The following is a 13335-nucleotide window of genomic DNA, read 5'->3' as shown; positions in this document are numbered from 1 at the left end:
TGTCATAATCATGAAATTTTCAACATTATTATTATATTTTAATTACTTGTGAAGATAGAAATGGGGTCACATTTTCACACGAGAGAAACGAATGGTTGCTTGTATTTTCAACAATTAGAAATACATTCGTCGTATCTCAAATTTAAAAAAACTAGTAATTAAAGATTGCTTTAACAGGAAAAATTGAGTTCATATTCAATGAATACAAAGTAACAGTGAGCATAGACTACCGAAAATAACAATTTAAATGTCACATTTTGTTACCAATGAATTAAGAATCATAACCAATAATATCTCAATAAGGGAATTACCATAATTGGGCATCTGTCCTTGTAACGAAAATAAACTAGCAAATTTAAATTACTTAAAAGTAATTTTGACCCACTTTTTAAGCTTCGGCAAACATTGATATAAAATGGAGGATACTTGAAAACGTCCATGCTGGTACAGGTTTTCTTGATTATATATCATTCATCAGCATTTCCTTCCTTTCAATTCCCATAACAGGTTTCAATTAGGGCTCCCTTCTGCGCAAAAATGGCGGATTTGGTTGGAGGGGGTGCTACAGGTGTAGCTTTTGATCTTCTAATGCAAGCTGTATTAGATGTAACAATTAAAATAGCGGGTTTCAATTCTGAACTCGACCACTTGAAATCGACTCTGATTTCGATCAAACCATTTATCGACGACATAGAGAAGCTAAACAGAGTGCTGAACTGGCGACAACAGGGAGCAGAAGCGCTCGCCAATCTGTTCAGGGAAGGCGAAAAACTCATCCGCAAGTGCATGGAAATCAGATGGTGGAATGCAATCAAGAAGTATTCGCATGCGAAGAAATTGGAAAAGTATGAAGCCTCGTTGCTGTGGTTTTTTCAGATAAATGTGCAGGTTGAGTTGTCTAGAGATGGCAAAACTGTTGCTGTGGGAGTTAAAGTTCTTGAGGAGAAAATGATAAAATAATTTCTACCCAAGATAATGGTCGTAGCGTTAACTCAAATGGGTTTTCAGGTCCTATTCTCCCCTCCCAAATTGTACTTAGTTTGTGAATATGAATGAAACTTCACTTGGTGGTTTTATTAACAAAAAAATGGGGTTTCAGGTTGGTGTGGTGTTCCGGGAGTTCCAGATTTTGTCGTTGGATTAGACGCGCAGCTTCAGGAACTGAAGGGGATGCTGCTTAAGGATGGAGTGCCAATTGTTGTGCTTTCGGCTCCTGGTGGCTGCGGAAAGAGTACACTGGCGAAATTGCTCTGTAATGATGATGAAATTAAAGGTAATCAACCAACACTTTTTCATCATACCTATCATTGTCAACAATATTGTACAATATCATTGTACAAATAGATTAATTATTAATATTAAGGAACTTGCTTTTTGTTACTTTTCCTTTTTTGTAATTGGCATTTTTTCAAATACTTGCAATCTGCTTAATGGAAAAGAGTGATCTATTAAGAGGTTGGTGATTCTTGTGTAAGTGCTCTTTAAACTTTACAAGAACAAGAAATCACAAGAAGATTGTTTGAACAAGAACCAAAACGAACTAGCCCTATGCTCGCAGAAGACCAACTAGAACAGTTATTCCTGCAGCAAGTAGGACCAGCTCCCATACTATTAGTCCTGGACGATATGTGGCCAGGATCCAAGTCACTCATTGATCAGTTTCTTCTTCCAATACATGGATATAAAATCTTGGTTACATCGAGATTTGTGTTTCCGCAATTTGAATGGACTTACAAATTGAATATGTTGAATCATCAAGATGCAATGACTCTATTTCATCATCATGCCTTTAAAGATGGAATCTGCACTGTGCAAAAACATCTTGTAGAAGAGGTAAAAGCATTATCTCTGCTAAAATGCATCTTTAGAGCATTCTACCAAAAACATCAATATTGAACTTAGTTCATTTTTCTGTATGTGGCTCAATTTTCTATCATATTATTATAGCCTTTTATTTTACCTGAAGCATTAAACTACATCTAGAGTGACAATTTTTCATGTCAAAATTCATTTTATTGGGTTAAGATGTTAAATTTTTTTGAACGGATATGTAAAAAAAATTTCAACGAATTTTTTATATATTTATTTACTCTACTCTAAAACTTAACTGATGTTGCTCTTGGAATCTCATGGCAGGTGGTCAGAGGTTGTTCAGGATCTCCATTGGCCCTTACTGTTGTAGGCAGGTCACTTTATAGGCAGCCTCAGGTGAATTGGATTAGTACAGTTCAAAATTGGTCCCAAGGGCAATCCATTTACGACACCAACATGGTTTTGCTTAGTCGCCTCAAAACCAGCTTAGATGCCTTGGACGGAATGGAAGTACTCAAGAATTGTTTCTTGGATCTAGGTTTATTTCCTGAAGATCAAAGGATCCCTGTTGCAGCTCTTAAGGATATGTGGGTGGAACTGTACAACCTAGATGAAGGTGGCATGTATACCCTTATCTATCTCCATGAACTCTCAAACAGAAATCTGGTTAATCTTACTCTTGTAAGGTTTGTACCTTCCGTTTCATCTTTAGAGGATTATGCTACATTTGGAGAGTGTTGTTAAGACAAGCAAAATGTGAATGAATATATGCAAAGTGGAAGTTATGCAAAATGGTTAGCTTCTAGAGATGAAGACAATCTGAGACAATTGGAAAGTGGAACAGAATTATCCTTGTCAATATGCCACAAAAACAAGAGAAGTGCAAGAAGCACGTGAAGTGAACTTTGATAATGTGGCTGGAAGGCTACCTCCATAACTTTAGGCAGTTAATTTGATCCATCCGTATTCCATTGAAATCATTTCTTCCTCATTTTCTTGTTTTTGAAGTGGTTTGGAAATTTTCACATTATCAACTTTGTTTGATCTTTGGGCTATCTTTGGGAGGTGTTTTCCCAGCACTTATATTAATACCACCATCTTTGAATATGTGCAAATGCATATCATTTTATTGGCAATTATTTTAAATCATAGTTAATCAAGGTTTCTTTAACAAATTTCCAGTGATTGACTTATCTCATTCTTGTATGCAGAAAAGATGATCAAGATGCAAATGACTACTGCAAAGAGCATTTTGTAATGCAACATGATCTTCTGAGGGAGTTAGCTGTCCACCAAAGTAGTCAAGGTTCCATAGAAGGGAGAGAGCGACTCATTGTGGAAATAAATGGGAATGCCTTCCCTGAGTGGCTAACTGATCGAAATCATCAACCCATCAATGTCCGCATTCTGTCTATCACTACAGGTTAGTAATCTTTATTATTTTTTCCCTTTTCAATTATAGATATGTTATGTAATACCCTCTTTTTGGCAGATAACGCATTCTGCTCAAACTGGTCTAACGTGCAAATACCTGATGTTAAGGTTTTAATACTGAACTTTCAAGTCAAAATCTATACCTTACCCGAATTTATGGAGAGAATGAGTTGCCTGACAGTTCTATTAGTGACGAATTATGGTTTTACCCGAGCAATCCTAGAAAATTTTCCACTGCCTAGTCAGTTAAACAATCTAAAGAGACTTTGGTTGGAGAATATTTCCATCCCCTCTATTGCCCCTTTCATACTGCAGCTAAAAAATTTGCAGAAAATATCCATGATCACATGTGAGATTGGGAAGGCATTCGAAGTATGCCCAATTTCAATCTCCAATACATGGCCGAATCTCAACGAGATCAATATAGAGTATTGTGATGACTTAGTTGAAATACCAGCATGGGTTTGTGGCCTTGTCCATCTTAAGAAGATCAAATTGGGATATTGTCAAGAGTTGGTTACTCTTCCTCCTGAACTGGGAAATCTGACAAATTTAGAAGTGCTTAGGCTTCAATCTTGTACACAACTTTTAGAGTTGCCGGAATCAATTTCTGGACTCCGGGAATTGAAGTACCTTGATCTCTCGGACTGTGTGGAAATGGACCACTTGCCAGAGCGGCTAGGCGATTTATGTGGGCTGCAAATAATACGCATGATGGGTTGCACGGCTTTATCTGAGCTGCCGCCTTCTGTAATGGATCTTGTGCAGTTAGAACGTGTGATATGTGACAATGAAATAGCCTATTTGTGGAAATTCTACGAGGATTATCTGGATAAGTTGGAGATCGTTGTGGTAAAAGAAGACGTAAACCTTAACTGGCTTCATAAGAGACCTGCTTGAAAACTTTGTGAGCACAACCGTAGATTACTCATCTCTCAAACTCGACAATGAAATTCACACCACCCCTCAGGGCCAGTGAAGGTATATTGCCTATCTTGAAAACTTTTGAGCAGCAGTTACGAGTCTATAAAGTAGTGCATTAATAATTGATTAACTTAAATCTGTATTATTGAAGATATTGTAGGATGAGATTGGAAATGGTAAATAGTAATTTTGTTAGTAAAGTGATGAGTTTTTAAAATAAAAGAGGAAGTGGTAGGAGGAAAGTTGAGAGTTACACCAAGTTCCTAAATAAAGCTCTTCCCATGTAAAATAATAGTGCGATACTTTACCTCGGTGGAGGATCAAGCAGAAGAAGAAGTGATAAGTACTTCAATAGAAACAATGTGAATGAATATACTAAGAATGAAGAAGTGATTCACGCTATAAGTGTAAATGAGATAGAAGAGAAGGAAGAAGATGATGTTCAAAGTAAAATTTAAATCAAGTGAGTTGCTTTTGTTTGCATTTGAGGATCCCGCGAATTGGAAAAATATTTATCAAAAAATGAGGGATTATTTAGTAGAAATGTGTCCAAAAAAAAATTTGATGGTATCTTGTTTCCGAAAGATAGTGCAAATAGAGATTTCGATTCTTCACTATATAAGCGATTACTACCAAATGGGTAGACAATTGATAGAACATGGCTAGTATATTCAGTATCTACGGACATGATCTTTTACTTTTGTCGCAAGTTGTTTAAAACACCGAAAACTATGACAAAAATGGCCATGTAGTTAATGATGGATACAAAGATTTGCATAATTTGTACTAATCTATTTAAAGTCATGAAGGAAATGAGGAACATAAAATGTTGCATGACTAGTTGGATTGAATTGGAAAAAAGGTTTCGAACAAAAAAATACTATTGACAAAAGCATGCAATTGGTGATCGATGCAGAAAGGGAACATTGGAGACAGGCAATTGTTATTGTGAAAAGACTTGCCAAAAACACCTTAACATTTTGAGGAGATGAGAGATTTCATGTTGAGAACAATGACCTATTTTTGCAAATCATAGAAACGGTTGTCGAGTTTGATCCAGTAACGCAAGAGGACATTCGGGCATGCTAAAGCATGTGACATTCAATATACATATCTCGGTAAAATAATTTAAAATGAATTTATACAATTGTTGGCTAATGAGATGAGAAGTTCAATTATCAAGAAAGTTAAACATGCAAAATATTTCAGACGAAAGTCACGAGGAACAAATGTCTCTAATAATACAATATATAGATAATTCATCAAACTTACTGATGTTAGAAGAATATTGTCTTGACTTTTGAAGGTGGATGATACATCAGGACTTGGATTGGCAACCGAGCTTCAAAAGGTCTTAATCAACCTCGATCTTGATATTGATAATATTAGATGACAAGGGTATGACAACTGATCTAACATGAGCGGGAGGTACAAATGTGTACAAAGAAAGATTACTTGAAATGAATCACAGAGATTTCTATACTCCAAATGGTGTCATAGTCTTAATTAGGCATTATGTGATATGGTGAATTATTGTCCCAAAGCCGTATTCTTCTTTGAAGTGATACAACGAAACTACGCATTGTTCTCTTCTTCTACCTAGAGATGGAAAATTTTTAAAGATAATGTATAAGATTTGACAGTGAAGCCAATGTCAAAAACACATTGGAAAAGTCAAGTTGAAAGTATAAAGCCTATAATGGAACAAGCTGCACAAATAAACGAAAATTTAGTTGACTTGCTAGAAATGAATGAAGATCCTAAAATAATGAGTGAAGGTGAGTCTTTAACAATATATGACCTTCATAATTAAGTTCTTGCATGGCATTATAATTTGGTAAAGGTTGTTGCATGCAATCAATAGTGTAAGTAAATTTCTTCAAAGGGTAATTGGCACAAAACCTCCCTACCTTTCAAATTTATTGTGTAAAATGTCCCAACCTTTCATTTTTTGACATTTTCGCCCCAACCTTTTACATTTCTTTGCGCAAAAGGTCATTTTCATTATTTTTTTTGACAATTTTACCCTCTTTCAAACAAAAACAAAAAAAAAAAGAAAAAAAGAACTAATTGCAATAATAGTCCTAAATCTTCAAAAAAATGACAAATCGGTCACAATTTATTGTGAACTAAAAAATTTTAAATTTTTCCAAAAAAAAAAAAAAAAAAAAAAGGAAACTTGAATGTACAGAGAAATAATCACGAAATAGAGAAATTTTTGAACCATAGCCAATGAAACTGAAAATCTTCAAAAATGGGTAAGCATAAATCTCAATTTTTATTCAGTGAAAAGTAAATGGAAGGCTTGAGGCAAAAATCACGTAATCTTCAAAATCTTTCATTTCCATTGGTTATGATTAAATTAAAAAAATTTCCCCATTTCTTGACTATTTCACTGTACATTCAAGTTTCTTCTCTATTTAAATTTAAATTTTTTTAGTTTACAATAAATTATGATTAATTTATAATTTTTGAAAAAATTTGGGACTATAATTGCAATTAATTCTTTATTTTTTCTTTTCTTTTCTTTTTGTTTCATTTCAATGGAGGGTAAAATCGTCAAAAGGACCTTCTGTGCAAAGAAATGTGAAAGGTAGTGACAAAAATGTCAAAAATGAAAGGTAGGAATGTTTTCAACAATAAACTTGAAAGGTCGGGACGTTTTGTACCAATTACCCTTTCTTCAAACTGAAAACATGAATATTGATGGTTCTATCGACCTCTTATAAGGACTTGTTTCATTTCTTAAAAATTATAGAGAAATCGGATTTATTATTGCCATGGATGAAGTGATGAAAAAGGCAAATGAAACGGGAATTGAAGCTGTATTTCAAGAGAAATGCATAAATCGAAGAAATAGAAGTAGTTTGGTGAAAGTGGCAATGATGAGATAAAGTAATTAGCCGAGGAATCTTTTAGTGTTGAATACTTTCTTTTTATAATCGATCAAGCTTGATCTTTTCTAAGGACTTGATTTGAATAATTTAAACAATATGAAGAGATGTTTGGATTTTTATTTTATGTGGAGAGGTTAAGGCTTGCAACCTTTCCCAATTTGTTGAAGTCTTGTACGAAGAGGATTTATATTCATAGTTACTAATCTTGAAGTGCTATATACCAACTAAAGCAACGAGAACAATTGAAGTGCTACAACATTTGAAGACATTGAATGGTTGTTTCCCAAATGCTTATATTTCTTATAAAATTTTGTTAACCATTCTAGTTACAATTGCATCCGCAGAAAGAAGTTTCTCCAAATTGAAGTTGATTAAGGCTTATCTTCAATCAACCATGTTACAAAAAAGACTGAATGGATTAGCTATGTTATCAATTGAAAAAAAAAAAAGATTGAACAGCTAGATTATTCAAATTTGATTACTATTTTTGCCTCTAAAAATGTAAGGCGAATGGTAATTAATTGAACATTAGGAACATTGTCTATTTTTTTATTTGATTATAATTTTTTTTATATAATACATTTTGTTTATTGTTTTACTATTAAGTTTTAAGTTAACAATAAGTTCCATAATGCACTTATACATATTGCATGCATAATACAATTTTCAAGGGCCTAATTTATGAAGTTAACCTCGAGCTCCCAAAATCACAGGACCAGCAACACCATCACCATTACTACATTATCACCAACATACAACTACCAAAACATCAGTAAGAACCTACCAACAACATGTTCAAAACACCATACCTACCCATTACCTTTTCCTACAATTCAAATAACAAACAACATCCTGCTAACTAAAAGACCTAAATTTCTGAATTTTCTTTGAAGCTCGTTTCAATTAGAGGGTGCTTTTGGGTGATTCGGAGATATGTTTTTGTGATAATATTGATTTGGAGGATAAAAATGATTTGGGAAAAGAAATTGATGTGGTTTTGAATTAGGGAAGAAATTCATATGGTTTTGAATTGGGGAAGAAATCTTGTGAACAAGATGTCAAAAAGTCTATGCTGGAATTGCATCGGAGAGACCATACAATTCTTGTACGAACACAATTGAGAGCACCAAAGATGAGATTTCCTTTGACTTGGGACACTTAATTGGAAAACTAAGCAAAATGGTTGGCTGGACAGAGAAAATAAGACTGGCAACTATTGTACTCATTTGCAGAATGTGAATTTAAGCTTGGAGAAAATATGTTTTGGGGAAGCGGGTCGACTTAAACTCTGATGGATGCCTTCGGTGCTTAGGCCAATAAGAGAAATATTACATAGAACAAATTCTTATGAAGAAGGGCTGGAGAATTTACAAAATTGATTATTCCATTTATAGAGATAAAGCACTATTAATGCAAAGAGCAATGCTATTTAGTCTAATTGGGGTTGCAACCCCAGTCCAAATGGCGTTAATGTGGCATTAAATGATAAGTGAAATTAAATGACTTATGCAATGCTACCTATTATTTAACCGATTATTTAGCATAACCTAAACTGAGATTGCAACCCTAGTGGAGTTGTATAGCATTACTCTAATGCAATGTCATTTCTTAAAAGCGTTTGTGGCCACATATGATTTCCATCGGACATGTGGACTTTTTTTGCCTAGCTGGATGGATATTTTTTTTAAAGTGGGTAAACAGTCAGTAACCCTTTATTTCTAAGAAAACAAGTAGTAATTAGAGATAAATGTTGGTGAATGATGATTTAACTAGAATTTATTTTCTTTCCATATAAATTTCATGCTTGCAATTAAATACACTGTTAAGTTCTCAATAGTTTAGTTTTTAACTTTCGATGGTTTTTACTCTTTATCTCTACTTCATATCATTTATATCTCAAGAAATATTTACAAATCTTTTTAGTTGTGATTGAGGTGGTAGTGATGATGGAGGTGGTGGTGAGATGGAAAGAATAGGAAGAAAAGCAATTTGGAAACTGGGGTGCTGATGTCGATGGAGATGGTGTGGTGGGATTGGTGGAAGTGGCGGAATAGGTCGAATAAAGAGTAGTTGTGACCAATTATTAAGTAATTGTGATAAAAAAAATGGATAAATTGTGACCAATAAATAATATTTGATCTAAAAAATTTATGATTTGTAATTAAATTTATAATTGTGACATACAAATTTTGTGCTTTCGTGATTGATAAATAAGTTGCACTACAAAACATAACCGATTTCGCAACAAAAAAATGTTGCCACAAAAATTGAGATTTTGTTGCAAAAGTAATTTAGCGATGACAATATTACGGGTATTGTTGCTTTATATAAGTCGCAAAATGTGTTCTGTGACACTTTTCGGCCATTCATCGCATTAACAAAATCACGACTCTATTTGCGTGAAGTAGAAAATACGAAATGGCAACACAATATTTGTAGCCATAATGTCGTCGTAATGTATATATGTCCCGAAAAATTTAAAGGGAGACAAGTCCGTTTGTTGCAACGAATACTCCAATAAAATTTTTACGAGAAATATGTTTGTTGCGAATGTTGAGTCATCAAATATATTTTGCGACTATTTTCGACCATTCATCGCATTAACAAAATCGCAACATTATTTATTTGCCGCAAAAAATATAAAGCAGCAACACGATATTTGTAACTATAATGTCCTCGCAATGCGTATATGGCAACACAATAGTTTGTTGCAACAATTATTCCAATAAAGTTTTTGCAAGAAAAATATTTGTTGCAAACATTCTTTTAAAGGTGTAACTTTTGCTACCTATTTTATTTTGCAACAATACATGCACGTAGTAATATATTTTTAATGACAAGTAATAATTGTCGTGAAATATGTTTTACAATGTATTTGATATGTCGCATAATGTATTTTAATATATTCAATATTTGTAGTACAATATTATGTAACGAGTGATTTTTGTATTTAAATTTATTTCGCAACACTAATAGTTTATTGCGCCATCATTTGTGCAACGAGTATAGTTATTACCTAATTTATTTCGTGATTATTTATATACGTCACATATTTTATTTTATGACATAGAATATTATTACGAAAATATTTTGTGACAATGAACTTTTATTTACGTGTCAAGTTGTACTCGTAGTTAATTTATTTCTCAGCACAAACGGTTTGTCGCTTCAAGCATGTATAATTGTTGCCTAATTGATTTTATTTTTATTTACGTATATCGTAGATTCTATTTTAAACACAATTTTCGATTTCTTTCATGGTAATGGAATTGTTATTGTGGTGCACATTTATATGAAAATTTGACTTACTTAACTAGAAATAACTCATGACTTTATGAAGAGCATGCTTCAACGTACAGTTATTAAAATATAATTGATATCAAAATAGGAAAAAAAACCATATCACTGTCAACCAAATAAATATAGATCAAGGTATTATCTACGAACTTGTTTACCTCTGAAATCAAAACAAATACAAATAAACCATGGTACTAGTAATTTCAATGTTAAACTACCTAGAATGATTCACCAAACTTGAAAATTAGAAAATATAACTAGAAATATGGAAGAAGTAACAAAAACTCACGAGACACCCAAATAACATTATTCACTCTTAAGATATGCTTTCAACTGACCATAAATATCTTCTTTGGTTAAATGAGAATTCCTGTAAACAAAAGCTCCATAACTATAATACAAGATCAACAACCATCACAATAAACAATCAAATATATCTCATTAGTTGATTATTCTAACCTTAACTATGAATAAAAATTATTATCAGCTATCGGTTGATGCATCGTCAGTACTCGAATCTGTAGAGGAAAGGGAAAAATTTAATCATTAAAAAATAAAATAGAAAAACATTACACCAAAAAAAAAAAAAAAAACTTATATATATAAAGAATGTTTTACTTACCAATATCACTATTACCATCATCATCGTTACCGTCTAGAGATTTCTCATTTTCAGTGTAATATTCATTCAATGTATCATCTTCCTCTTCCGAAGTATTATATATAACATTATTCATATTTTTATTTGTTGATTCCACATCTATTGCAGTGCTTCTTTTTTAGTAATATCTGGATCAACATCTCCTCTATGCCATAATTGAGAGTCAAGATCTTCATATTGTATTGGCAAGACAATATCTGATGATTCATTTTCCTGAAATATTACTTGCTCACTACCACTATCATTTTTTTAAGGAATGTCCCATATGTCTCTGTGTTGTACCTTTTCCACTACCTTCCATTGTGGACCTAACAAAAGATCATCCATATAAAATATTTGTTGTGCTTAGATGCCAAGTATATAAGAATCATCCATGTACCATTTGCGATTCACATTGATAGAAGTAAGATGATAATCTACAACTGTTCTTTTTTGCTTTGGGTTATTATCATACCAATTACACTGGAACAAAGTGACGCGATAGTCGAAAACATATACCAACTCAATAACATCGCACAGTATACCGAAAAAGTTGATGTTCTCATCTTCTGACACCATCACTCCACTATTTTGTGTTGTATGACAATCATCTCGATCTTTAGCAAGGAATCGTACACCATTAGCAATACAATTCTTTGCTTACACCTGAATCTTTTTTATTTTATAATCTTGTTATCTATGCTAATAAAAACATATTAATCAATATACCTTCAGATACGAATGTTATGTTGCTTTAATAAATAAATAGGACACGTGTTATAACTTACATGTCAAGCAAACCATCCGAGAAACAATTCTTCTTGTTTTTTTTTATCCAAATTGTTGTGATTTTGTTGTTGAAATAGCTCCATGTGTTCACTACAGAAGGAGATGCAATTAAATACTACAACACATTAATAATTAGTAGCAAAACAATTTAAAAGTTGATTAAGAACTTACTTTAAATATTGCCGAACTTCGTCACAATTATTTAGGACATACCAATGCGCTTTATCAATTTCCTGTTTTGAAAGTATCTTTGGTTCTGCATGACCTAATAGTCTAGTATTTTTAGAGAAGACTGACAAGCTTGTAGATGAAGTACCACCATCCTCATTACGCTCAGGTCGATTAAATTTTGTTTCAATATCGTTGAGATACATTGAGCAAAAATCCAAAGACTCAATAACAATATATGCTTCAGCAATTGATCCTTCAGGTTGAGCTTTATTCTTAACATAACTCTTATATCGACCTAATATTCTGTCATCAAATATTACATGAAAAGTTTTGAAAGTAATAAGTCAATGAACAAGTATATATGTATGCAATATTAGCAATTACCTTTCAATTGGGTACATCCATCTAAATGCAACGGGACCTCCAAATTTTGCTTCTTCAGGTAGGTAAATAGCTAAATGAACCATTACATCAAAAAATGTCGGTGGAAAAATTCGTTCTAGTTTACATAAAATTATAATAATCCCTTCTTCCAGCTTTTCTAAATCACTGATATTCAATGTTCTTGAACATAATTGTGTAAAAAAACAACAGAGCTCTACATTTTTTTTTTTGGTTAATAATGATCTCTCTCTCTTTTGGGCATTTTTTCTTGGTAGATAATGGCGTCTCGAACAAGAATTGGCAAGAAAAATAGAGTTTTTACTACATCTTATGAGCCACCTTCAGAGGTTTTCTCATCAAAGGCATCATGCAAGGGTCCATTAGCCCAAACTACTCTTCAAGCTAATATCTCTTCCTCATTGTCTAAGTCTAGTAATGTTCAAGTTCCTACTCCATTACCTTAACCTCTATGGGTTCCTGCCCCATTATCTTAGCTCTAGACTCAGCTTAATTCATTACAAGCAACCACATTGACACATGAGTCCATCCTCAATTCCAACGGTAATAATTTATCTTTATGGTATAAAATCATCATAATGTATACATTTAATTGATAGAATCTCATTTTTGTCTATATATTCTCATTCTTTGAGTAATTTATTTCATAGATTCTCATTCTTTGAAGAGGAAGGGACATGGTCCTATAAGAGATAAGGGCACTGATGATATCTGTTGTAAAATTTTGTTTTGCAAGTGTACGACCCGTAACAAGTAATAGTGGACCTAAGAGTCCGGATATCCCACGAGGACTATTTTCTAGCACTTAATTCAATTTTTCTTTAACTACTATTTGACTAAAACAAATTAAAAGTTGTAAAATATGAGTTTTAATTTAAATTCTAGAAAATAAATGGATGTTCACACGATTGGTTGGAGAATCAAATAATGAATGGATGTTAGGGCAGAATAACTTCACCAATTGATCAC

At 32.9% G+C, this 13335-nt stretch overlaps 1 protein-coding gene across 1 annotated transcript; it reads left to right on the top strand.

The window, feature by feature from the left end:
- Positions 1 to 416: 416 nt before the first annotated feature.
- On the top strand, positions 417 to 5446 carry LOC111408642 (probable disease resistance protein At5g66890). The gene is made up of 6 exons (XM_023038382.1): positions 417 to 949; positions 1100 to 1273; positions 1496 to 1833; positions 2137 to 2498; positions 3024 to 3235; positions 3305 to 5446. Exons 1-6 carry the CDS (start codon positions 538 to 540, stop codon positions 4144 to 4146), a joined length of 2340 nt encoding a protein of 779 aa, XP_022894150.1. The 5' UTR covers positions 417 to 537; the 3' UTR covers positions 4147 to 5446.
- The last annotated feature ends 7889 nt before the right edge of the window (positions 5447 to 13335 follow it).

The sequence above is a fragment of the Olea europaea genome, chromosome 13, assembly GCF_002742605.1.
Source record: "Olea europaea var. sylvestris chromosome 13, O_europaea_v1, whole genome shotgun sequence".
Classification (NCBI taxonomy): Eukaryota; Viridiplantae; Streptophyta; class Magnoliopsida; order Lamiales; family Oleaceae; genus Olea; species Olea europaea.
The sequence above is the reverse complement of the archived record's forward strand: the minus strand, read 5'-3'. Positions and strand labels throughout refer to the sequence as shown.

Coding starts and splice junctions, on each gene's coding strand:
- LOC111408642 (XM_023038382.1), top strand. CDS start 538: ATGGCGGATTTGGTTGGAGGGGGTGCTACAGGTGTAGCTTTTGATCTT. Junction 950..1,099: donor TAAAGTTCTTGAGGAGAAAA/TGATAAAATAAT, acceptor ATGGGGTTTCAG/GTTGGTGTGGTGTTCCGGGA. Junction 3,236..3,304: donor CATTCTGTCTATCACTACAG/GTTAGTAATCTT, acceptor TCTTTTTGGCAG/ATAACGCATTCTGCTCAAAC.